The 25,903-nt window shown below is 39.5% G+C and overlaps 1 protein-coding gene across 4 annotated transcripts in view; it reads left to right on the forward strand.

Moving 5' to 3' along the window:
• Window positions 1–17,583, forward strand: part of RRAS2 (RAS related 2) — a 73,383-nt gene extending 55,800 nt beyond the window's left edge. For all 4 annotated transcript variants that reach the window (XM_067540730.1, XM_067540728.1, XM_067540729.1 and 1 more), the window contains exons 5-6: window positions 11,992–12,110; window positions 16,082–17,583. In XM_067540730.1, coding sequence (XP_067396831.1) covers window positions 11,992–12,110; window positions 16,082–16,169 — 207 coding nt within the window. In that variant the 3' untranslated portion in view covers window positions 16,170–17,583. The remainder of the gene's footprint in view (window positions 1–11,991; window positions 12,111–16,081) is intronic.
• Window positions 17,584–25,903: the final 8,320 nt, after the last annotated feature.

A 25,903-nucleotide genomic window follows, 5' to 3' on the forward strand; every position in this document is an offset into this window, starting at 1 on the left:
AGCTGTGAGGCTGGATACCTCAATAGGTTGGGAGTGAGGTTAGTTGCGTAATGAGATGGACATTTATTGCACAAGTGACAAAGAAGACTTCATATCACCTATCCTCTTTTCCAACCTTAGAACAGGTCTTGAGAAATTTAGGAGAAATTCTTAGTCTTTCATATGGGGAGGTGGAGCCTTTCAGAGGGAAATGTCAAAGCCCAGTGGCTCAATGAAAGCTAATTAAAAAATAATAAAATACATTTACATTATTCCACATCAGACAAATGGGCTCTTGAAGTAGTCTGAGAGGGTCATATCAGAGCTTGAATTGGGTTATCATCTGGTGGAATAGCATATTGGCAACTCTCCCAAGCTGTTTTCTTGTTTACCAGTTTATCTTTTAGATATCTTTTTTAAAATCATAAAAAATTAGTTTTTATGATGGCAAAGACTACTCTGGACATGTGAACAGAACAGCTGAGGCATTGATGTCTGCCTGAGTGTAGAGCATGAAATAGTACTTCTGAGATGTGTGAAGTGCCCTTTTATTGTGGTAAATGCTACCTCAGATACCGATGTTACTCTTAAATATCAACATGAACTATTTTCTGATTCTCAGAGCAGGTAAAAAAGAGAGCTAAAATCAGGAAGATCTAAGCAATCTACTCTGACAGCTCATTTTTTGGCACCCTGAGTGAGTAGAGTGCCATTCCCATTTTTTTCCCAATTTAACACTGCACGTCTTAGATGTTCGACTCCCCTCTTGACCAGGTGTTGGAAATACAGCATGGCAAACCTCATTTTACTAGGAGAAATTACTCTGCTTCTAGAGAATGAGGGATTCTTGGATTGTTGATCAAGATTCTTTGGCTATGTGCTCTTAACTCAAGATATAATCTTTAACTCTATTTGCTAACTTCTATGAAAATTTACTAACTGCCTTGTCACTTTTTATCTTGTTGGCTTTCTCAAGTTAAGAAACACCCTTTTTTCTCCAACATAGACAGACAAAGACTTTATTGTAAGAAAGTCAACAGTCAAGTTTAGACTAGTGCTGGATCTATCCAGGTTTATTCTGCCAAGGTGAAAGGCTCATTTCTGTGTGGATTTTGCCTGGCCATCTGATCAAAAGAATGTTCATCAGGATTTTCATGGTCTTACAAAGAAGCCTGTCCTGATGTCCTGACTTTCCTGTAGCACCTGAGCTTTCCAATAATTCCTCACTTCTATTTTTATGAAACTTCTTCTCTAGGCATGAGCCTTTATTTGTCAGAATTTATAGTTTGTATTCTCAGTAGTTTCTGTGGAGTTGTGTGTATAAGTGATGTTTTGGACAGATTGCTGCCCTTACGGAAAATATATTGGGAAGCTGGGAGAAGACTACAAGCATGGAGGTTTTTTAATGTAAGGAGGAAGAGCCTATTTGTAATGGATCATGGAGCAGTAGGTATCCATATCAGAGAATGTAAAATTTACAGGTAAGAATAAAATTTACTGGATCAGTGGCATCTGTCAATTAATGTATGTCACTTATTAGAATTGGTGCCATTAGTTTTCTGTAGCTTCCTGCTAATAATCAGTTAATTGATCTAACTGTACCATGCCATTAATAGTTTTGGGGGTGTGTATGTATGTATGTACCTCAGATGAAAACATAGGTGGACTACAGTATTTTATGTGAATAAAAACTCATTTTATGTCTTCGGATGTGCACAATAAAGTGTTGCTAATAAAGTGCCATAAAATACAAGCAATTAAATAATCTGGGTTTTGTGGTATCTGGCTTTCAGCAAGTGCTTTTTAGCCTATTATAGCTAAACTGATATGAGGTACAAGGAAGTCTAGTGTGACTCTGATAAAACATCAATGGCTTAGTCTAGTTCTTGGGTGTCACAGCTAGCTTCAGTTCACTGTTACGTATTGTTCATGTAGGTATTGATGGAGAGGGCATGAGGGAAGACGAACCCTATGACCTATTGAGCTGTTGCAAAAAAGACTTCATGGGCAGTGCTAATGGAGTTAGTTAAACACTGTGAACTTGCCACAGGTCTACAGGGCAGCATGGTACACAAATATAACGTCCACATTGTCTGCATCATGAAGAGGAAAAAAATACTTTGAGTTTACAAAGGGATATATAAACATTTAAACCTCAAAATGGCCCTGTGAGGTTGGTGTTCTATATTACATTCCTGGCCCCCTGTTATCGTCATTTCTAGGCATTTGGATTTAAGAGGGTGGTGGTAGCATAGGCTGCAAAACAAGTCCTAAGACTGCTAGTACAGCCAGTCACAGCTTGGTAAAAAAGGAATTCCAGTTTGGCCCAAAAGACTTGGTGCACACTGTATCCTCAGCTGCTTGCGTCTCATAAATGCATGCAATATGATAGTTTCTCATAAAGCATTGTTGCAGTGTAACATAGATTTCCTTTCAAAAAAGGAGGAGAGGTGAATAAAGCACTTGATGTTTCAGCAGCTTTTTCCAGTAACATGATAGGGGCAGCCTTATCAGCGTGGGCTGTGATCTTGTCAGATAATCACAAACTAAATGGGGTCAGGCTTTCATCAGCCCCTGGATGGAAGACTTTCAAGGAAAAATCCAAGGCGCTGCAGGGAAGTGGTTTGTGGTTCAGTAGGTGATAGTTTTCCTCTGAGTCAGTACTTAACTAATGCACTAGCACAGCACTGTGCTGCCAGAGGTGTTATTGTAATAAGATTTGAAACAGCGGACCTTGTGTTTCAGTTTAGGTAATAAAATTCTGTCTGCCTAAACTCCCACTTCAATTTAATAGTGGTATTGGCCACTTTCTAGCATAAACTTTTGTGTACTACTTTTGTTTGTTAAACAGCTGCCACGTTCCACTAAAAGGTGGTTGTAGATTATTAGGGGGCAAAGTGATGCCAGTTACAGGAAAACATGCGCTTCTGTGCAAGTTTTGATTACTGTGGATTAATTAGAGAATCCAAAATAGCTTGTGCAATTCAGTCCTTTTAGATTTTTCTTCCAGTTGATTTAGCAAAATGGACCTCCACATAAGAGCAGAACTCCATTCTTTTCATATTTATTTATAAAAGCTTATGTAGCATTAGACATATGGGGAGTGCTGTATGAACTCTAGTCCCGATGCTGCCTTGTGAGGAAGGGAAAGATTATCCGTTTTTTTTAGATGAAGAAATTTACGTAGGTGTTATGTGACTTGCCCAAGAACACACACTGAGTCAATGGAAGACTAAAATTTGAGTTGTGTACAAAGCTTATACTCCCATCAGGCCATTCTGTAATGTTGGAATGCTGTAGGGCCAAACTTGGTTGGAATGCTTATCTCGTAACAGCATAACAAGCATTTGTCATCTTCTGTTTGGTTATAGAGCTCTGAAAGAGAGCATACGCCAGACACAATTCATTAATTTATTATAAAAGAAATAGATTTTCCCTATGATGGGCTAATCCAGAGCTAATGGTACATCCAAAATCCCCAGGGATCATGGTATCTGAAAGATTGGCTAAAGCTCCAGGACAAGGTCTACAAATGACAGCTCTGCTCCTCAGGCGTGATGAAGCTGTCCACAATAAGGGTTAAATTCTTCTGTGCAGGAGATGGAACTTTCTTGTTGCTGATCTAAGACAGTGGAATGAATTCTCAGAGGAATTCAGTGTCCCCAAACCTCATCACCTGCTGCTCTAAATAAGACTAACTACTCTGGCCTTGCTTATGCTAAAAAAAATATTTAGAACAGCATAGAAATTACTAAACTGTGTTTAAAAAATGAGCCCAATACAATTTACCTTTTAGGTATGGGAAGAGAGGAAAGAGATCTACACGTGTCACAGACTTCATGATCACAATGGCCCTGTCTGACCCTGAAATCTATGAAAATGCTGTTTGTGGCATTTAATGCCCTACCTAAAGTTGATCAAATGCTACAGTGATGATGAAGTGTGATGTAAGAACTTCTGAAGTCTTGTCATTCTATTCATTCAGAGTATGCAAATGGCTCAGTGGTTCCTGTGCATGTATTGAGCTGGCCGAGACTATTACTACTGTTCTTACACACTTGGAAAAAACAGTGTCTGCATGCACATGTCACCAGTTCAAACTTTAACAGATTTTATTTCCATGTTTTTGATTGTGTTGTGATCTTTTTCCCTTCTGGAGGTTGTATTGGGTTTTATCTGAGAAATTAACTCTCTCACACTGTTCTGTATTATGTATCAGTGGCATCTAATATCAAACAAGAAAATTTACTAGAATAAAGAAAACTGTAGTGTGCCAAATGCTACTCGTTTTTGTGCACTCTCAAAAACTGTAGTAAAAGGAGGAGAGAAACAGATGTCTCATCCTTCTCCTTGCCCTCTTCTGTGTATGGCTGCAGTTTCTGTTAGAAGAAATCTGACTCTTGTAGTTCGTTTCTGGCAGACTTGTAAATGTTGGGGCTTTGTGGTTAGGAGTAGATTTTTCTGTAAACAGTGGTGTTCAGTTACCCAGAGTCTGCTGAAATGTTTTGAAAAAAATTGGTTTGTCTATGTTGCTAGTACAAAAATAATTTTAATGATTAAGAAAATCTGATTTACCTTTCATTACTGACCTCCTGCTGTCTGTCTGCTTATTGCATTTTACTCAGTTGGACAAAGAGAATAAATTGATCAGTTTCATTTTCTGTTGATCTTGCATTAGCACGTTTTTTCCAGCATTTATAAACACTGCAAGGGAAGGTATAAACCCAACAGGTTTTACTTTATTTCTTAAATTGTGAATTTTTAATACTAAGTCACTTGACAGTGCTCTTTTAAAATTAGTCTAGAAGCAAGGCAATACAAAGATTATTTGGGGATTAAGCAATTACTGTACATTCATCTGCTGTTGTAAACTGTTGCAAAAGTATTGTATTTTTAAATACAGTAAATACTCCAGTATTGCTTTATTAGCCTCAAACATGCAATTTTTTATAGATTTAAAAAGTAAAAGCAGGTTATTGTGGAAGCATAATTTTAGATCTATACTTTCAGTTTTGTTGATGCATTAGTTCATGCTGCTAATTTCTCTTACCCTTGTGCAGTCTCACAGATTCAAGATGTTTCTTATTGTAGCGTTTTGTGTAAATTATAGTTTAACTAAATTTAACACAATGTAGCGTATTTCTAATAAAATATCAGTTTATTAAATCCTCTAAGGCAAATTAGTCACCATCTCAGTGACTTTCTTTTTTTCATTTGGACTTATATTTCTTGATTTTCTACATGCTTTTTTCTGCCCTGTCTTTCATAATCATTTCAGGTTCTTTCACCCCACTAATTCACTCACTTTTTTTATTGTAGATTTAAATCTTAACATCTTTATTCACAGGATCAGCGATTTTGAGTTACAATGGAGGAAAATAGAGTATTGTAGGTGTAACTGTAAGAATGCAGGATGAGCGCATCACCCTGTTTCATTCCCTTTCTAGCCAATAAAAGGGCTGAGGAGTGTTATAATGGGTACTTAAAAGCCCAGATTTGAGGTGTGGGAGGATTCCACTGGTACTGTCACTGTGGAAAATTCTGTAAGGCTGCCTCCCAAGGAGCAACTGCTTTACAAGCCCTGGGAAAGAGGGCATGTTGGTTGGACTAGGTGCACACTTGAGTGCGACTGCAGCATTCAGCGCTGTGGAGATTTTAATTAGTGCTACAGCCCATAGGATAGAAAACGGACTCTGCCATACCTTAAACAGCCCCTATAGCTATGTATGTCAGCACACTGGAGCAGCCCAGGATCTGCGTGGTTGTAGTCTTTTTCCTGGGCTGAGAATTCTGTGCGGGTGCTGCTTAGAGCCATAGCACAGACTCTCATCCAAAATGTTCGAACTGTTTAGTCCTATTAACTTTTTAATGAACCTTTTTATGGTAACTGAAGCATTAGCCCTTCATTCCTTTACTGTGTTACGTCTGCCATTCAGCCGCTCAGCAGCAGATGTGTATTGTGTACTCCAATCACAAGGATGCAGACTCCCCAGATCACAACAAACATCTTCATAACGTTCCTTGCAGGTAAAAAACCTGAATAAATAGCTAAGCCTTGTAATGTGCCTTGAAGGTGGTTGAAGCCTAAGTCTGTCAGAGCTGCAGTGACAGAGAACTGAAGGATTCCCACTATGACTGACTGACAATGTCCTATAATATCCTAAACAAACCTGATGGAATGAAGGTAAATTTTATTGAATTGGGGTAAGCCATATTGAATTAGGGCTAATACCTTTGAGGTACATTGTATTAAAAATGAAGTTGTGCATGTGTTGTGGCATTGTATGTACCCTCTCCAGTAAGGAAGGGGTTGCTGATGAACTTCCTCTATTGTTAATCTTTGAAGCCATCCCTCTGGGGAGAGATGCATATACTAGTTCAAACTGAATTCTCTAGGAACCAACTATAGAAAAGACTTTTGAATAAAAGCATGGGTTTTAAACTCACTCAGAGCCTTCTTCCTGATGCAGTAAATGGAGGACCCCAATTCTCATTGGAAGGACTCTGCCTATTGAGGCTTCATAAGATTGTGTGCTTGTTCTGAGATGAAGCTTTGAACTTGTAACTGAGAAAAAAATCAACCGTGGTATGGGGTGATGCATAGGCGGCTTATTAGCGTGCATGTAGGTTCTCTTACTGTTTTTAATGTCTTCTCTGTAATGCTTTACAGAACTGGGTGGTAACTTATATCTGCAGTAATCACTTTATCAGTCTTTTGAAGAGAAAGCAAGCAGAGCAAATCTGTTTAGGCAGATTCTTTGCTGGGAAATGCACATTAAAGGCAGGGAACATACCCATGTCTGAAGGGAGTGTGACATGGATCTCCACCCAAGAGGCAACAGCTTTGGAGCTGGAAGCTTGAGAGTAGGCGTTCTTGCTGGACCACAGGGGGTAATGCAGATACAGTTACCCTAAATTATGACACCCCGTCTTCCTACTCCAGAGTGCCCTAATTTTCAGACATAGAGATCTGGATATTGCCCGCAAGAGCATAGCAGCTGATCTCAACTGTGGAACTGCGACAGATGGTAGGCAATCTGCACACTGATAGCTTGGACCAATGCTGTAAGGCAAAAAGATCAAGGCTAACAATTTGAGTTACACCAATTAACAAACATTCCAGTGCATTCTTCAGAGCCCACTGAGGCACCCATTGGAAGTGGTTTTTCATAGGGCCCTCCAGGGATCTTAGCCCAGTGCTACGTTTACAGGATCAGGGGAGGGAAGGGAAGGAGGCAGGGGACTATTTCCTGGAAAGCAGTGACTCCGGAAAGGACTTGAAGGTGATGGTGAATAACCCACTAAACATGAGCTCTCAATGTGATGCTGTGACAAGGAGAGCTAACGTGAGCCTTGGATATATAAGTGGACCAATTGAGTGGAAGTAGGGAGGTTGTGCCATATACAAAGGTAATAGCGACACTTAAAATCGTAGGACTGGAAGGGACCTCAGTTCCCTTAACTTGAGGCGGGACCAAACATTATCTAGGTGTCTGTCCAACCTATTCTTAAAAATCTCCAATGATGGAGATTCCACAACCTCCCTAGGCAATTTATTCTAGTGCTTAACTACCCTGACAGTTATGTCCAACCTAAACCACCCTTTCTGTAATTTAAGCCCATTTCCTCTTGTCCTAGCCTCAAAGGTTAATGAGAACAATTTACCTCCCTCCTCCTTATAACAACCTTTTATGTAATTGAAAACTGTTATCATGTCCCCCCTCAGTCTTCTCTTCTCCAGACTAAACAAACCCAATTTTTTTCGATCTTTTTTCAATCATAGGATGTGTTTTCTAGACCTTTAATCATTTTTGTTGCTCTTCTCTGGACTGTTTCCCCCCCCCACATTTTTCCTGATATGTGGCACCCAGAACTGGAGCCAGTACTCTAGTTGAGGCCTAATCAGTATGAAGTAGAGAGGAAGAATTACGTCTCATGTCTTGCTTACACCGCTCCAGCTAATATCTCAGAATGTTTGGTTTTTTGCAACAGTGTTACACTGTTGACTCATATTTGACTTGTGATCCACTATGACCCCCGGATCCCTTTCTGCAGTACTTCTTTCTAGGCAGTGATTTCCCATTTTGTATGTGTGCAGCTGATTGTTCCTTCCTAAGTAGAGTACTCCGCATTTGTCCTTATTGAATTTTATCCTATCTATTTCAGATAATTTCTCAGTTTATCCAGATCATTTTGAATTTTAATGCTATCCTCCAAAGCACTTGCAAGCTCTCCTAGCTTGATATTGCCTGCAAACTTATAAGTGCATTCTCTATGCCATTGTCTAAATCTTTGTGAAGTTATTGCACAGTACTAGACCCAGAATTGTTCCGTGTGGGACCCCACTCAGTATGCTCTTCCAACTCGACTGTGAACCACTAACTACTCTCTGAGAACAGTTTTCTATCCAGTTATGCTCCCACCTTATAATAGCTCCATCTAGATTATTTCCCTATTTGATTATGAGAAGGTCATGCAAGACAGTATCAAAAGCCTTACTCAAGTCATACCACATCTACCGCTGCCCCTATGCAAAGGCTTGTTACCTTGTCAAAGAAAGCTATCAGATTGGTTGGACACAATTTGTTCTTGACAAATCCATGCTGACTGTTACTTATCACCTTTATCTTCTAGGTATTTGCAACTTGATTGCTTAATTATTTGCTCAGTTATATTTCTGGATTTTAAGCTAGCTGGATGTTAAACTGACAGGTCTGTAATTCTCGGGGTTGTCCTTATTCCTCTTTTTGTAGATTTGCACTATATTTGCCCCTTTCCAGTCCTCTCCCATCTTCCATGACTTTTCAAAGATCATCTCTAATGGCTCAGATCCTTGAGTATTCTAGGATGTATTTCATTAAGTCCTGGTGACTTGAAGACCTCTAACTTGTCTAAATAATTTTTAACTTGTTCTTTCCCTATTTTAGCCTCTGATCTTACTTCATTTTCATTGGTATTCATTAAGTTAGATGCCCAATTGCTACTAAACTTCTTGGTGAAAACTGAAACCAAGTTATTTAGTACTTCTGCCATTTACACAGTTTCTGTTGTTTTTCCCCCTTCACTGAGTAACGAGCCTACCCTGTCCTTGGTCGTCGTCTTGCTTCAAATATATTTGTAAAATGTATTTATCCTTTGTCTCTAGCTAATTTAGTCTTATTTTGTACCTTGGTGCCTCTGATTTTCCCCCTACATACTTGTGGTGTTTATATTCATCCTTTTGTGATTTGACCCAGTTTTTACTTTTTTTGTAAAATTTTTTTTGGTTTCAGATCATTGAAGATCTCCTGGTTAAATCAGGGTGATCTCTTGTCATACTTCCTATCTTTCCTATGCATGGGATAGTTTGCCCTTGAGCCCTTGATAGTGTCTACTGCTGCAATATTGTTCAGTCCTATTCAGTATTTCAAAAAAAGGATGGGGGAAAAACTGGAAGGGGTGCAGAAATGAGCTGCAGGGATGGCTGAGGATTGGGAAAAACTGCCTAACAGAGAGAGACTTTGCAATTGCAATCTATTTAACGTATGCAAAGGAAGAAGCATTTTTATTTTTGTCTGTCTCATACTATATGCAGACCACCCACAAGTCTACTTCTTTATCCTGCCCTTCCCTCCCTCCCCTTTCCAGTGTCTTGTCTCTGTCTGCTTCTGACATCTCTTTGAGAAAGCGAGCAGCTGGACATCCAATTAAATGTCTCTTAAACTACACTTTATCTTTTCTCTTGACCCCTGTCCTTTTGCAGCTCTCCCACCACTGACGTCTGTTGTTCTTCAGGTCAGACCCATGTGTAATCTTTGATTGTCTTCCTTTGTAGCCAGTGTGTTGCCAAGATCTTTTGCTCCTTTCTCTTTATCATTAAATATCTGTCCTTTCCTCCCTATACTTACTACTGAGCTCCTTATCCAAACCTTGTTCATCTTTTGCCTTGACCACTGTAACTTTTTCCTGATCTCTCTTCTCCCCAATTGTCCAATAATATGCTGCTAAATTATCTTCTCCCTTCCATGTTAACTCTTCAAGTGAGAACATTTTCCTATTCCATAAGCTTGCTATCTTCTGCTCCATAATATTAAAACTTATCTTTGTATCTAAAGTCCTATTTAATGTTGTCCCTACCTATATCTGTTCTCATTTTCCTTTACACACACAAACCTCCTCCCCTTCCTGCTTTCTTATGCTCTTCCTTATATTTTTAAACTTGTCTCCCTTTCATCACTTTGATGCCTTCTGAGTATCTCTAAGGCTGGAAGTGTCCTTATTCCAAATTCTTCCTTAAATTAATCGGTTAGAGCATGTTTTTCTCCCTGATCAATAAACTCCACGTCCTTCTCCTGATTTGTTGTCCATTGTATCGGTCTAGTTGGTTTTGGATTAAAAGCACTACAGGACAGGGAAAAAGTCTAATATGGAAATGTTTCCTTAATACATTTATATTGAATAGTTCACGTCTGCGGTGTAGATATCATTCTGTTTCTGAATGCTTAGGAAGTATCTATTAGGATGGAATAGAGGTTGCATCTTGGTCCTAGGCAATTCTAACTTTGGAAGCTGAATTTACAGACTATGCAGCTCTCCCTGGATTTGTTGTATCACGTTTTTACGTTTGTAAAAAGGCACCAGATGGAACACTTCATGTTCCCTTTTTTGTGATTCTCTAGCCAAAAGCAACAATCAGAAGCACTTGCATCTAATTATGCTGGACTGTTGTTCTTTATATCAGGCAGCTTCATGTGCTGCTGATGGCTTCAATATGTAATGTACCCAATTCTTGTACCTTCATTGATACCTGAGACAAATTATCATATCCCTTGGTTTTAAAGAATTAAACAAGTAAAATGAGGTCATGTTTATCTTTGATGTTTAAAATCTTGGCCCTTTTAAACCATCTTAGTCTTGTGTTTGATATTTCAGAGTAAACCCTGGGAAACCTTTTATGATTGCAGGCTTACCTCTTTTTTTATGCTGGAAGGTGGAACTTTTGTGCATTGATCTCTTGTGTATGAGAACTTACTCTAATAAAGCAATTCTGCAAGCTATCATTGTTTATCAGGGCCTCCATGTCACTTTTGCTAGCTTCCTTTGCTTCACTGGGAAGGGAACTTGCTGAAAATGAGCACTTTCCACTGCATTTTGTGTATTGCTGTTAGAATACTTTTTTCACTGAAACTTGTACCATCACATTAGGGCAAAGCTTCTCGATTTTCTCATAGGCAGTTCTGTAGCACTATATAATAGACTGTGTACCCATCTTTTAATAGTCTCCTGGAGTTCAAGCTATATTTCTAAACAGCTGTTCTTTTATATTTTGTCTTGGTTCTTACCTCTGAGCAGCTATTTGACTTTTGAATCTTGGTAGTTTAGTAAAGCAAAATAATGAAGTTTGCTATGAACCACTGTAAAACCGAAGTGATGCTATTTACTCTTCAGGATTGGCTAGGTTGGGGGGGAAAAGATAGGTTTTACCAGAATTGACAAAATGCTAGATACTACTTTATCCAGAAGACTGTAGTTAAGCATCTGTTTGAGCAGGGATAATTGTACTCAGGCTTCCCTACTCAAGGACGAAAAACCTGGTCATATAAGCTGTTGCACAGAATTTACAGTTTGAAAAGTATTTAATAAAGTGGGGAAATGGTTTAAAGGTGGTACATGGACAGAGCTTTCTGACCTTTATGAATGCTCTTCTCTACACTAAAAAACGTTGACTTGTATTTTAAATTCTTACCCACCAAAATGCAAAATTGTAGCTTTATTTTTTTTAAATACCACGACTGAGAAATTTTATACCCAGCACTTGTGGATAGTTTAACTTTATCCTTAAGGGGCTCAGTAGTTGAATATTATCTAGCAGTTAAAGTGATTCAAATCCAATATTTAGGAAAACGGCTACTTATTTTTTTCAGACTACACAATGCTCGTGTGTGTGTGTGTGTGTGTGTGTACACATACACAAATCCAGATTTGTCAGTGGAATGCTTGGAGCTTATTTTTAATGATTGCTTTTGGTTTCAGGTAACACAAGAGGAGGGCCAGCAATTAGCACGACAACTTAAAGTAACTTATATGGAAGCCTCAGCAAAAATCCGATTGAATGTAGACCAAGCCTTTCATGAACTTGTCAGAGTCATAAGGTAGGTCAACAGCATTTTGAGGACACTTAAAGAACTCTCGAGCTTTTAATAGGTAACAGACTGCTGTCTGGGAGAGACAATGCAATCAGGGATAATGGGGGGCAAATTCTGCTTGCACAGCTGCGTTAAGTGACTCTCTGCTGACCATATGGGAGATTTTCCTGTTAGGAAAGTAGAATATTTGCATGGGTATCAGACATGTGGATTTGAGAGGAGAATTTTTTCCCCCTTAATCTTTCAAGATTTCTGGTGCTTAGGTTTTGAACATAGTCAGTGAAATCTGCTGAAGCTTAAATAGTGTAGCTGGTATTCAGTTACAGAATGTTGGCTTGTGTAAAAGGCAAGATACCCTTTTATTAAAAACAAGCAACATCCACTGATCAGCAATCTCAAGAATGCCCTGGGACATTGATGTGTTCATGCTGAAAAGCCTACTTGTGTCTCCAGGGCACCACCAGTTCAGAACATAAGAATGGCCATGCTGGGTCAGACCAGTGGTCCATCTAGCCCAGTGTCCTGTCTTCTGACAGTGGCCAGTGCTAGACGCTTGAGAGGGAATGAACAGAACAAGGCAATTGCTGAGTGATCCACCCCCTTGTCCAGTCCTAGGTTCTGGCAGTCAGAGGTTTAGGGAAACCCAGAGCATGGGGTTGCTTCTCTGATCATCTTGGCTAATAGCCATTGATGGTCCTATCCTCCATGAACTTCTCAAATTCTTCTTTGACCTCAGTTACACTTTTGGCCAACACAGCATTCCCCTGGCAACGAGTTCCACAGGCTGACTATGGACTGTGTAAAGAAGTATTTCCTTATTTTTTAAAAACCTTCTTCCTATTGGCTTCATCAGGCGATCCCTAGTTCTTGTGTTATGTGAAGGAGTATATAATATATGACACTTTCCTATTCACATTCTCCATACCTTTCACAATTTTATAGACCTCTATCATATCCCCCTTAGTTATCTGTTTTGTAAGATGATCAATGCCAGACTTTCTATTCTCTAATATGGAAGCTATTTCGTTTCCCTAATCATCCCTTTTTGTCAAAGCCTAAAGGGGTTAGGGATCAAAAGATAGCAGGCTAGAGCCTAGCCTAGCAGGCCGCTTGGTTCAACACAGCCCCCCAAACAGACCACACTATAGTTTTCATCAAGCAAGCACACAACAAACCAATAACAAACTAATTCACCCCAAGGATTGCATAGTTGCTCCTTGTTCACCTAGAGAAACTGCCTTGTAAAACTCCTGTTTGCTGCTTTTGTCTGCGAGGTGAATCCCATAGTGTTAGCACTTCTTTAACACCGCAAGAAGTCCAAAAAAACATTCTCCCAGGAACCAGGTATGCACTTTTTGCTGCATAAAATGTGCTTCTCCAAGCACCAATCTCATTTACAAAAAATAAACAGCTAATTAATGCCTCCTGGAAGTAGCTGCGTTTCCTTGGTAAAATGTTGTCTTTTCTCCCCATCAGAAGGCTGAGTGTATAGTAGCATTACATATGCTTTGACCAGAGCCTGTTAGACCAATATGGGGTGCTTTACTGAGCACCTTTTTGTTTCCACCTTGTAGATTTTCAAATCTAGAGACTGTCCACAAAAGTGCCCTTGCTGACTTCTGTTAGTGTCACCACAAAAAAAAAGTTGGAGGTACCAGAAAAGAGAATTTTCTGTATATAGAGAAAAAAGACAAATTGGGAAAGCGGCAGGGTAGCTGGCAAAGGCTGGCTCTAAGCAAACTTCTGTCTCTGAGACAGTACAGAGCATGTATGCACCCATGTTTCATAAATTTGCCTCATTACCTTACGTATGCAGCCTCCTTTCCTTTCTCTACTGTCCACTACATGAGAGCTTGTGCTTTCTGGGTCACACTCTTTCTGCCTTTCCTCCCTGTCTCACCAGGCTTTCCTGCTCTTCTGTCATTCCCTTTCACTTTTTTCCCCTTTTGCTCCCTTATCCTCCAACTTTTAACTCCTGTTACCCCTCAGCATGGAAGGAGGAATATGGTACAGGGCAGGAGGAGAAAGCATTGTTGGTGTTAGCTGGCTCCTAAAGTACTACAGTCAGCAGGAGTTGTGTGGAGGGGGAGACTGAGAATAGTTTGGTCTAAAGAGAGCATTGCCGAGGGAACAGCTGCAGGGTGTTGTGTTTTGCAGGGGGAGACGAATCTGTGCATTTTAAACTCCATTAGAGCAGGCAAAGTTGGGGGGGGAAGGGGAGGAGGGAGAGCATTCTCTTCTTCCTTTCCTGTAGTCATGGCAATGTACTTAAGCCAAAAATAATACCTTGACTAACTACCAGAAGTGAATAGGAAGTCAGTGAAATTCTGGAGCACAGGTACCTATGTTCCCTATGGCCATAGCTACTAAGCAAACAAAAAGCCACCACCTGAGCTTTCTGAAGCTTTGGAGTATCGAAGAAAGCTCCACGGAGAGTGCAATGCTGTGATTCCAATAGGATTTCACAAAACATGGATAACTATGGTGTGTGGTTACATAATGGTCCTTCTAGAACAGCATGGAAAAAGGTGGCTCAGGTTACTAGTGTCTTCTCTCTGTCTAGAGAAGAATTCTTGAAAAAGGTTTACAATCTCAACTGAAGGACGTTGCTTCCTTTCTGGAGGGCAGGATGCTATCAATCTGTCAATAACTGACCTAATTCCTCCCCAATAGGTTTTTACTAGCCATCAGGGACATGAATCCCAATTGCAGATTGACGCTCCCAATACACTTACACAATTTCTGGGTAAAACTGGAAAAATAAATGACCTATCATAGAAAAAATGATTTTGCACTTCAGGAAGGGAATTCTTCTACCTAAAATCCCATAGCCTAGTCAAAAGGTGCAAACTTTTCTTTCCCTGGTTGGCTTGTTGGTCGAGTGGTGCATTTTGGTTTTGAGGCAAAACCCCATCAGAGTAGTATCTTGCTATAGTTATTCAGATGAAAATATGCTATCTGATTTATAGTGTGGTCATAGGCTAAAGACTATGAATATATCTTTAAGGGCTGTACCAGACGATAGTAAAATATAGATTCTTCATTCATCCTATACTCCATAGATTTGCCTCTTTTATTTTTAAAATTATAATTCAAATTTGATTTCAATTTAAATGGGACTCAAAAACAAACATGTCTATTTCACTTCTTCAAAGAGGGTGTTATGTCATCATTTGGATGTTGAATAATTTCAGAATAGTATCTCAGAACCAACCTTGTTGGCTATATCAGTCAAACTGGCTGTAAGTAACCCATTTTGAACCATCTAAATTGCATCAGAGTAACTTGCTCTATTTCATGGAATTTTCCCTTTTGGTTAAAGGAAAGCCCTGGTTATTAGAAGCATTGTAAGAAGAGCTAACAGAGATGTTTGATTCTAATACTGGTTTATGTAGCTTCTAGAACCAGACATGAATTATAACTGTTGATCAGTCTTTATTATTGCTTATGACCCCTGGAAAGAACCAGGATTAAAGGACTTTCTGTAACATGTGGTTTGCAAAGAGACATCTTAGAGATTTATCCACAAGAATTCGTTACTTATGTAAGCTATTAACATTGAGGTTCAAATACAGGGCCATTGTCTAGATTTTGGTTAAAGGCACAATATCTTCTTTTAAACCTCTGAGCATGCCACGAGGGTAGCAATCTGACCTTACCTGAAAACCTTGCTGGATCTGACATGAACTGTTATAATAAATGTGCCTAATAGTATTCACCAGCAGTACTTGTAATATCTCTGGGCAGGGATTCTTTTTCTTTTTATGTTTGTACAATACCTAGTACACCATGTCTAGGTGCTGCTTCAATACAAATATAATAATAATCTAAAAATCCTGGAACATGTCTAGTCAACAAAGGTCAGGGTTGTTGAGACTAACTTTGCCATAGCAAAATTATCATAAGTTAACTTACTAAAATAATATAGTGAATTTGAGTTAGACTAATATATGATCTCAACTTTCATTTTTTTTTAGAAAATTTCAAGAACAAGAATGCCCTCCTTCACCAGAACCAACGCGGAAAGAAAAAGACAAGAAAGGCTGTCATTGTGTCATTTTCTAAAAATCCCATTAATCAAGCTATCAACTGCCAGATTAATTTTTCTTTCCACCGTTTTGCATCACTTTTGGTATGTCTAGCCTTTTATGCCATGTCCTATAAATGGTCACCAAAATAGCCTTAGTCCAAGAAGCTGGCTGAATGCGGTCCTTGAAGACAACTCAGTCATCTCAGGGCAGACTTCAAAACAAAACACTAAGGCTGCTTCTTTAAAATCTCAGTTCCTTTTTTTCTCTCCCTTTTAAGAGCTTGCACCTTGTGGAGTTTTATTCGTAAAGGAGATGAAAAAAACCTTAGGACAAGGTATGCAAGTGAAGCATAAAAGTTGTCTTATTTGAATTAATTTATTTTCACTTCTGACATTTCATTAGCTACTATCAAGGAGGAGACCTCTAATCAAAGTGTAGAGTGTATTTAATAAAAAAAAAGTGTATTGGCTTTTTGCCCTTCATTTAAATTAGACTTCAGAATTCAGCTAGCCTTAAAACCAACACTGAATTTCTTTATCAGCAAAAATGTTTCAGCTCTTCTTTATGCTGCAGCTTTTTTTTCCAGTGGCCAAAAGTCTACTTACTGTATTTATTTTATGGATCCAGAACAGCTACAGAATTATTACTACTACTACTACTACTACTACTATTATAATGTGGCCAAATACCTGGGCTCATTCTGGACTAGCCGTTTCAGTTTATTAGAAAATTTCACATCATTGTTGGGGGAGGGGAAGGGAAATCAAGCGTCTTCCTTTGATATATTTCGGGTAAGGGATTCAAGAAAACTAAAATTGTAGCTGTTTTTGTTCCATGTAATATAAAAAGATGAATTTGATCTTTCCATTGTCAGAGATGATTAAATGTTTTTGCTATATACTTTTATACATTATTTTCTTATCAAACTAGTTAACAAGTATTTTTATATGTTTGTAAGCAAATATGCTTTCACAGCATAACTTGTGTATATGTAAAGATGAATATTTAATTCTCACGGTTCACGTTTAACTGACAAAATAATGTGGGATATGCTGAATTGTGGTAGAACTTCTCCTTACTGTTCTGGTTGTACCCAGCAATGGCCAATCATGTGCCTGTTCGACTTAGAGAGTAACGTTTGGCATGCTTTCAAATCATTTTCAGTATCCCTTATGAAAGACTGATCATTATGTGAACTATATTAAACTGTAAGAGTTTTAAATGACTGTTTAGTTTAACTGTGGATGGTTTTTGAATTTTGAGTTCTGTGGATTGTGTTTAAACAATTCAAGAGTACGTTCTCTGATTTTTGAAATACTGAGTGGTATTGCACAGTTGTCACCTTATTGAATGTGTACAACAGTTCTATGAAGTTTGATTATTAAGCATACCTTTGTATAACTTGAGGTGCTAGAATTAAAGATGATCTAACCATTATGAATAGGTAAGCACATTGCACCTTTGTTTGTCTTTTCAAAAACTGAATCTTTCCTTGGGAGAAAGGATTAACAATCGCTGGAAGGGAGATAAAACAATATAGGCAAACTTTTACATACTTGCTTTCAACCTGACAGGAGCTTGAAATTGGCCTACAGTAATATAAGCTTGACTTGACTGAAAAGCATCTAAACAGAAATGGCTTCCTAATTCAACCAATGCTGTGACCATTGGCTAACACGAGGGGACTACAAGAAATGATAGTTCACAAAATAGACCATTAAAAATAAGCTTCTTGGATCCTGGTTATGTTTTGGCATATGCTAATTGTTGATTGCTCTGCCAATAAAAAAAATTCTATAACTCTGCTCTGGAACCAGTGTTACCTTGAAGACAACTAGATTTTGTATAACAAGCCAGATTAGTACTAGGAGTGATGCTAGGAGACATTCATAGTAGAGGAACTTAAGTTGCAGTCAGAAGCTTTGGTTGGCTCATTGACACTGCATTCACACCATGGTTATTTTTCTGAGAAATGATTGTTTTACAGCCAGTGTTATCAGTTGGTGATGGTCATTATTTGAGTAATATTTAGAAAATTTGAAATAAACGTCCCATGGAATGTCTGGCAGATATGTTACATTCTCCCAGTCTAAGAAATGATGGCCTTTTGCAAAGATGGTGGGGTTTTATTTCTTAAATATGTAAAGCACTTTGGGATTATGGGAAGGCATTAAATGTAAGGTATTGCATTATGTTCATAAGCCTCAAATTAAGTTCTCTAGAGACTTTCAACTTTGTGTGAATTAAGTAGTCAGACTTATGCACAAATTTTAAAAATTAAAGTTGCAGGTTCATCCATTTTTAATCATTTTTAGATGTGTGGTCTTCCCTTTATTTTAGAAGTTAATTCATCATTAATGAAGATGCTTTTTCAGATCTGGGCTAACTTCAGTACGCTTGACAGAGAAGGTACAGAGTGAGAACTCGACACTATTCCTTCTCCATATACAGCCCCTCTTTTGCCACAGTTGAATGGAGCCTTGCAACCTGTTCCATCTGTTGCAACTTATTAGTAAGTTACATTTCAACTCAGCTGTAATATGTTGAACAATGTTAGAGCTCCGGGATCTGCTGTGCCAGCATGCTGTGCGCGCCACGTTACCTAGGATAAATACACAAACATTCAAGCTTCAGAATGTAAGCCATCCACTAACTACAGGGGGAAGTGGAATCTTCCTATATGCGTGTTATTGCGTAATTATTAATATTGAGGAGAATTCACATATTCCACTGAAGCATTTAGTTCAGGCCACTGCTGGAGATGGGAAATAGGATTGCTGTAGTTCATCTGACCGTTCAATTCAGCATGGCAGTTTGTCCTCCTGTTTGCAAGCACAGGGCCCACCAAGCCTTTATCTGTTCATAGTGCAGTGGCAGAGGAATGAAGCCGCCTTTGTGCTGCTGTGCAAGAAGAAAAGCAAGTTGGTTACCTGAGACCAAAGAGGTATGGAATCCCTGTCTATGTTGTGTGTACAGATCATAGGGCAGAAGGGATTCTCCCATAAATACTCCAGAGACTGGTTCATTGTCTTGCACTATATATTTCATAATCCCTAATGTGGTACCAAGAGAGTTCAAATGTAAATGCATAATGGATTTTGAATAGAAAGTAATCAGCTTAAAAAGAGATGCATAAAAGTCAAGCTGCCGATGACCAAATTATCCATGGATAAAGGGCCACCTCCTGGACCCCTCCCTAGAATTCAATATGGTTGGTAATGGAATAATGCTACCCTTCCTGATCTAGGATATGGTGGGTTCAAGGAAATGCTTTCTAAAATAGTTTGAATCCTTCTTTGTGGGTTGACTTCATGAGCTCAAATCTCATTTATATACAGATATACACAGATATGTCAGTCACAGCTGACAACCACTGTTACCCAGTTATTCTAGCACATAAATCAGCACATAAATGAGGAAGTCTGAAATTAAACTCTAGGTGGGCAGAGAAAAACACTTCAAAAAAAAAAAATTTTTTTTTTCTCCTGGCATGATCCCATCTGTTCTAGGAGAAACACTCAAATCATTAAGATGGTCTACAATTAGACAGTTTTTTGCTGGGCATTTGAGTAATTATAGTCTCACTACTCATTCTATATCCTTGTTAAACGCAGGGTCTGGTTCCTTATTTTCAAAGCACTAAATGGCCTGGCTTTAGGATACTGCCTCTCTTTTTGGGATCTGAACCACTGTGAAGTCATTGCTTTTCGAGCACTGTGGCATGCTAAGGCAACAGAAACATGGAATTCTTACACAAGGGCAAAAAAAGGGAGTGGAGCTTTCTTTGAGGCTGGCCTGAAACTGGAATGCCGCTATCCCACAGCAACTAAGTACCCCAAACCTCAGTATGCTGTGGTCCAAATGCCAAGTGCACTTTTGACCTTTCTTTCCTTAAAAATTATACACAAACTTCTGTGCTAGTAATTAACGTACATGTGATTTTTCTGCAGGGGCGGGGCACACAGTGAAGAAACCCTGACTGAGGAAACATTGGCCATCTTCTTTAACTCTAATTCTGCAAAGTGCTCATGTTATAGTATGGGGCATGGCATGAAAATCTGAATAGAACCAACTGTGTTAGGGATCGCTGTAAACTTTGTTGGCACAGAAAAGGTGCAGTGGTGGTTTGTTTTTCTTTCGGATCTTCCTGAAAGACTATGTTCCCCACAGTGTATTGGCAGCTGCCTGTGCTCTAGATCCTAGCTCTGGCAGCAAGCCAACTTTTCTGCTCCAGACTAAAAATAACACATGGTGACAAGGAGTTGCAGAGGAATGGGATGGATGATTTTCCTCTGCCTAGTCAATCTGTCTCCCTCCCCTCCCCCTCCTTTTTTTTTTTTTTTTTTTTTTTTTTTTCCCATGCGCCTCCACCCCAACAAAGCTGTACTAAGACTCTGCATGGAGCCCTGGTGGACTGGCTGTAGCTCAGTTTAACGGAGAGGGCAGAAATAAATCAGAGTGAGGGATTTTGACAGGCTATTCATTTCTCTGATCATGGTCACAGGGCTGATATGATGCAGGAGGGGGTACGCCCCTATTAACTGCTGCATAGCTTATCTGAGTTAGATGGACTGGTTTGGTCTGGATTGGACCCAAATGTTGCCCACTTTAACAGTGAATCTTCTGCCATCATTTTTCCCCATGACTGCATTCCAAGCATTATGAAGCCTTAGCCACAGTTGATTGTAACACGACTCCTCTCTTATATGGAGGAACTAAAGTTTTTTAGAAATCCTATTTTTCATTTTGAAATTAGGCTAACAACTATCCACATTAGTTCTGCTACAGCAGTTGTCTGCTTTTCTTACCGCTCTTTAGCAGGAATATTGCTTGAAAAGATTCAGAAACCTGCCTTAAATTCATTCCAGCATTTAGTTTAACTGGGAGTAGGTTAAAAGATGATTTGATCAGGTGGAGAAGATTTCTCATGGTAGAAGGCTCTTTTGGCGGACAGAAGCATAACCAGGTCCAATAGTTAGAAGCTGAAGATAGACAAATTCAGGCTGGAAACCAGATTTCCTCCATCTGCCTTTTTTTTTTCCCCCCAAGTGGGTATTAACCCTGTTGAACAGCCTCAGTAGGTGCATGGATACCCCACCATTTGAAGTCTCTTTAAATCAAGATTGGGTGGATTTCTTAAGAGATGTTCTGCCTAAACCAGAAGGTATGGGCTTAATGTGGGAATTTCTGGTTAAAGTTCTATGATCTGTGCTATGCGGCAGGTCAGACTAGTGATCATAATTATCCCTTTTGTAGAGCCTTCCATTAGGGCTCTTGCAGTGAGAATAACAAGCTAGTCAGTCCTACCGCCCTCATGCAGGGGGTAGGTGTGAAGTGAAATCAAAAAAGGAAAGAGTTAACGGTAAGTGGAGAAAGCTGGAAGAGATAAGGGGGAGCAAAGTGAGGGGAAGGAGCAACAGGATGGAGGGAAAGTCAAGGCACATTGCTTCCCCCCCACATGAGTGACTGAGCCTGTCAGCTGGGGGAAATGTGGCATGCCTGGGGGGAAACAGAGGAGGGGGTGCATGTTTTAGATGGAGATAGGTTTAAAGATTTCTGCCTAACACTGAAGAGGTAGACATGGAATAGAAGCAGTGGAGTATATTAAGGAAAGAGGAAGAACATAAAGTTCAGGAGGAACAGTAAACAACATTTTTCTTGTATAGAAAGCCTGCCGTCAGAATGCTACAATAAAATACTTAGTGACTCGAATCTCATGAATGCAGTTTGGGAAGAGGTGATGGAGTCCCGCAAGGATCGTTCTCTGGATGCCTCTTGACACAGCCAGACAGGACTCTAGTGCGCCAGAGTGTGCCCCTGCCCCCCAGGTCTCCACACACCAGTGCAGTCTTCTACATCGGGCCTCAGAGGGTTCAGCACCTTGGCTCCGCCTGAGCTGCCCCATGAGCCCCCTTTGCTGGGACTGTGGGAGCGCCATGCCCCCCACTGCTGCAGTCAGAAGCGATCTGCAACCAGCATGGAAGGCAGAAGGGTTTATTAGTTCTCAGGATTACAACATAGAAGGACTTTACTAGCCACTTAATTAGAAGTTACAGCATCCAGCATATAGAGAGCCCCATTCTTGGGGCTCCCTTCCTGCTGGTCTCTCATGGGCAACTGGCTTCTTCCACCCCCCGCTGCCCCAAACACACCTGTCCGTAGCCCCTCCCCAGGCCTTTGTCTCCTTCCCGGGCTAGGTGGCCACCCCTCCTGGTCTTCACCTACCACAACCTGTTTCAGCTGCCTAACTCAGGAAGACAAAGGGGTTTGGCCGGCGGATGTGTGGTAGGGGAAGGCCCTTCCACCCTCCAGGGGCCTCGGCAATGATTACGCACCCGAGTCCTATCATCTGAAAACATGAGTAACACATGGGGAAACTGAGGCGCGCACACAACACTCAGAAGAAACCGCAAAAACACCGCCACTTTGTCACAGAAGACCTGTCTGTGGAGTGGCAATGAGTGCAGGAGTCTAGAGGTCTTGCATATAGAGGGGATAACTAGGTTTGGTTTTGTGACTGCAGCTATTCCCTTCAACAATATTCCTGACCTGGGCGGAGTTCACTATAGAACTAAATGAATCCCTGCTCTAGAGGAAGAGAGAGCAGATTATCAACCAGAGGCCTCAAAAATGAGGAGCTGAATCCAAGCCTTCAAATCAGATCTTCTGAGACGAAGGTATCTAATCATTTCATAACAATTGATAATCATAGAAGTACTTTCCCTCAAAGCACTTTACAAACTACCTAATTCTCAAAACACAACCTGAGTCTACATTACAGATGAAGGAATTAAAGCACAGATTAATTTACCCAAAGTAAGTAAATGGCAGAGCCAAGATAGAACTAGAGTTTTTGTCTCCTAGTTCTTTTGCACTGCTTGCGATGAGAACTAGAAAGGAAGCTTTTATCTTCCTCAAATGCAGCTGCCATCTATAAATAGACAAATGGTCTGGTATAAAAACACTAACTTGGAATACATTTCATATTCCTTGCTAAAGTGTTCAAATGAATTTACTCCTTTCAATGGTATGTTCAATTTTCTTGTAATACTTTTAGCAGGACTATTCCTTATCAGACCAACTTATTCTTGTGATTTTCATTTAGCTGATGCATGAGAACTGATTTAATTCACTTCCTAGAGTAGGCATTGTTGTATTGCAATGTCCTGAAATACGGCATGTGCTTGTGACTGTCGACAGCCACTGGATGTCACTATTGCTAGACATAAAAAGATGTTTAAAGGGGCTCGGCAGTAATTTGCATTTCTTTTTGTTACCCTTTATTTTGAGACCCTTTTACAAGACTAAATATTTTTCTTTGACTGCTTCCCCCCTGTTTAGGCAAAGATATACAAAATTCCCAAGGCAATCTCGCTACAAATTATAGTCCTTGTCAAAGGGCAACTGCATCAATAGCATCCTACACTGTTTTGAGCTGCAATCCTGTCAGATTTCATAAACTAAGTAATAAAGCCCAGATGGGAAACCATCAAGGAAAGTTGAAATTCTGTAAGAAGTCATGGTGGTTTCAGCACATGATGTCCCTCTTTGCTCCTCAGAGTAGGATAGTTTGTCTAGCAAAAAAATGCCCTCAAATGAGATAACAAAGGGTTGGGGTTTTTTGCCCTTTTTTTTATTTCAGATTATCCATTTCACTCTTTTTTGCAAGAGCAGATGGGTTAACTTTGGTGCCCAAACAAATTTGAACTGGGTTAATAGGGTTTCAACCCACCTAAGTGTACCCTGTAGTTTTAACTAGGCAAAGTATTCTTCACTTCCTGTCTGAAACTGCCATAAAATGTGTGTGTGCTGTTAACTGCTGCAATGCTGTGCCACTAGTGGGTGAAGTGATTCCTGACTGTAGGGTCTGGTCCAATGGCCTTTTGTCAATGAGCAGTCCCAGAGCTAAGATTTTGTGTTTGGGCCCGAAGGCCCCATTCCTGCAAACCCTTACGCACAGGTGTAATGTCAACCATATAGATTGTCCAGTTGACTTCAACAGAACTACTCGTATGCATAAAGTGACATAGCTGCTTTACTGTTTGCAAGATCACGGCTTTGGTTTGTAAATACTTAAGTTATTTTTGGATCCTTCTGCATAAAAGCTTCTCTGTAAATGTAAGTCTGATCACTGATGTAAGAACAGCTGGAAATAGTGTTTTGATAAACGAATTGCTGCAGAAGCCAAACAAAATTTTTTGCAAAAACAAGAACAGTTATGGGAACAGGAAACTACTGAACGTTGGATAACAAAAGCAAAAAGGATATTACCCCAGGTTTAAAAGTAGGATGTCTTAAAACAGTAATCATGGAAAGAAACCAGTGAACGCTCAGGTTGACTATATTTCTGAATTCAGACGTGATCTTGCAGTTCCAAGTAAAGATTATTATTCCAATTAGCACTTTAGGGAGATGTGATGTTTGAAATAAATGGATTGGAAAAGAAGCACCCAGATTTGGATAGCTCTTCCACATTGGAGTAACACTAATTGTTTGAGTGATTAGCAAATCAAGTAGTGAAAGTATTCTACTGAGAAATTGAGGCACAATAGTCAAACCTTTCAAAGGTGGCCAGTGATATGCTCAACCTGGGGCTCCAAGGCCTAATTTTAGGATTGCTAAGCATGTACAACTCCACTTAGTCATTGGGAATTGTGGGTGCTCAGCTCTTATGAAAATCAGCATCTTGATGGTTCAAATTGGGCAAAAAATAAGGCACCCAACTGACAACTGTTTCTGAAAAATCTGAAAAGTTTTTCCAACAAGGGTTGTCACAAATGCCTGTCTCTAGCTATTTCAATGCAAATGTAAACCAGAGGTATTCATTTCTCTCTCTCATATTTTCTGTTAAATAATGTTTTACAAACTAAGATATTTCCTCCTTGAACGTCTAGACTGATCAATAGGTACTGAATTTCCAGATTGCCTGACAAATACTGAGGTTAGCTTGGGTGTGCATATATGTATTTGAGAAATCATTGAGATGGCAAAATGGTCTCCTTTGTTCTCAAATGGTTCCATTTTCCTTAAAGAATATAGTCTGTAACAAACTGACGACTTCTGATAAATCTTATCTGACAGACTAATAGGTCTGTTCAAAAACAAAAACAAAAGAAGATTCATGTGAACAGCAGTAATCTCTGTATCCCAAGAGGCAAAATGGAATCTTACATTCAAACTGCAAATTAAGATATATTTTTAAGAGTTAAGTGCTTTTCTTCAAGTTCAAAAAACCCAACTATACTTTTCCAGTTTCTTTTCAGGTTACTAAGTGTTTTGGAAGCTCCCCTACAGTTTGCCAGAAGGCTTGTGGCACCCAAAGTTAAACTACTACTAGTTCTTATATGCCACCATAAATGTAGTTTTATAACACAAAGACCATCCCTATCCCAATGAGTGTATAGTCTAGCTCAAATACAATAGAAATGCCAATATATTAGATGCACATGAAAATCAACAGTGGTAGACTAGAGAAGTTTTATTCTAGGGATTTGCATTCTTTTCACTTGAGGTGATTACAGTTGCCTACGTACTTGTTCTCAGGGTCACAAATAAAGTTTTACTGGGGGGGGAGAACAATCTCCAGTTTTGTACCTACTATTGTTTGATCAAAGGATCTTTCTTACTTTGAACATGGAATAAAATTTTCAGTTCTAAACCAGTTTCTTAGGCTTTCTGCTCCTTAATGTAACTACCCAGAAAACAGCACTTGCTGCTACATTTAAAACAAAAATGAATGGTGTGCGCTCTAGTATTGGTCATAAGATT

Source organism: Emydura macquarii, unplaced genomic scaffold (assembly GCF_026122565.2).
Source record: "Emydura macquarii macquarii isolate MOO-44397 ecotype Brisbane River unplaced genomic scaffold, CSIRO-AGI_Emac_v2 contig_587, whole genome shotgun sequence".
Lineage (NCBI taxonomy): Eukaryota > Metazoa > Chordata > Testudines > Chelidae > Emydura > Emydura macquarii.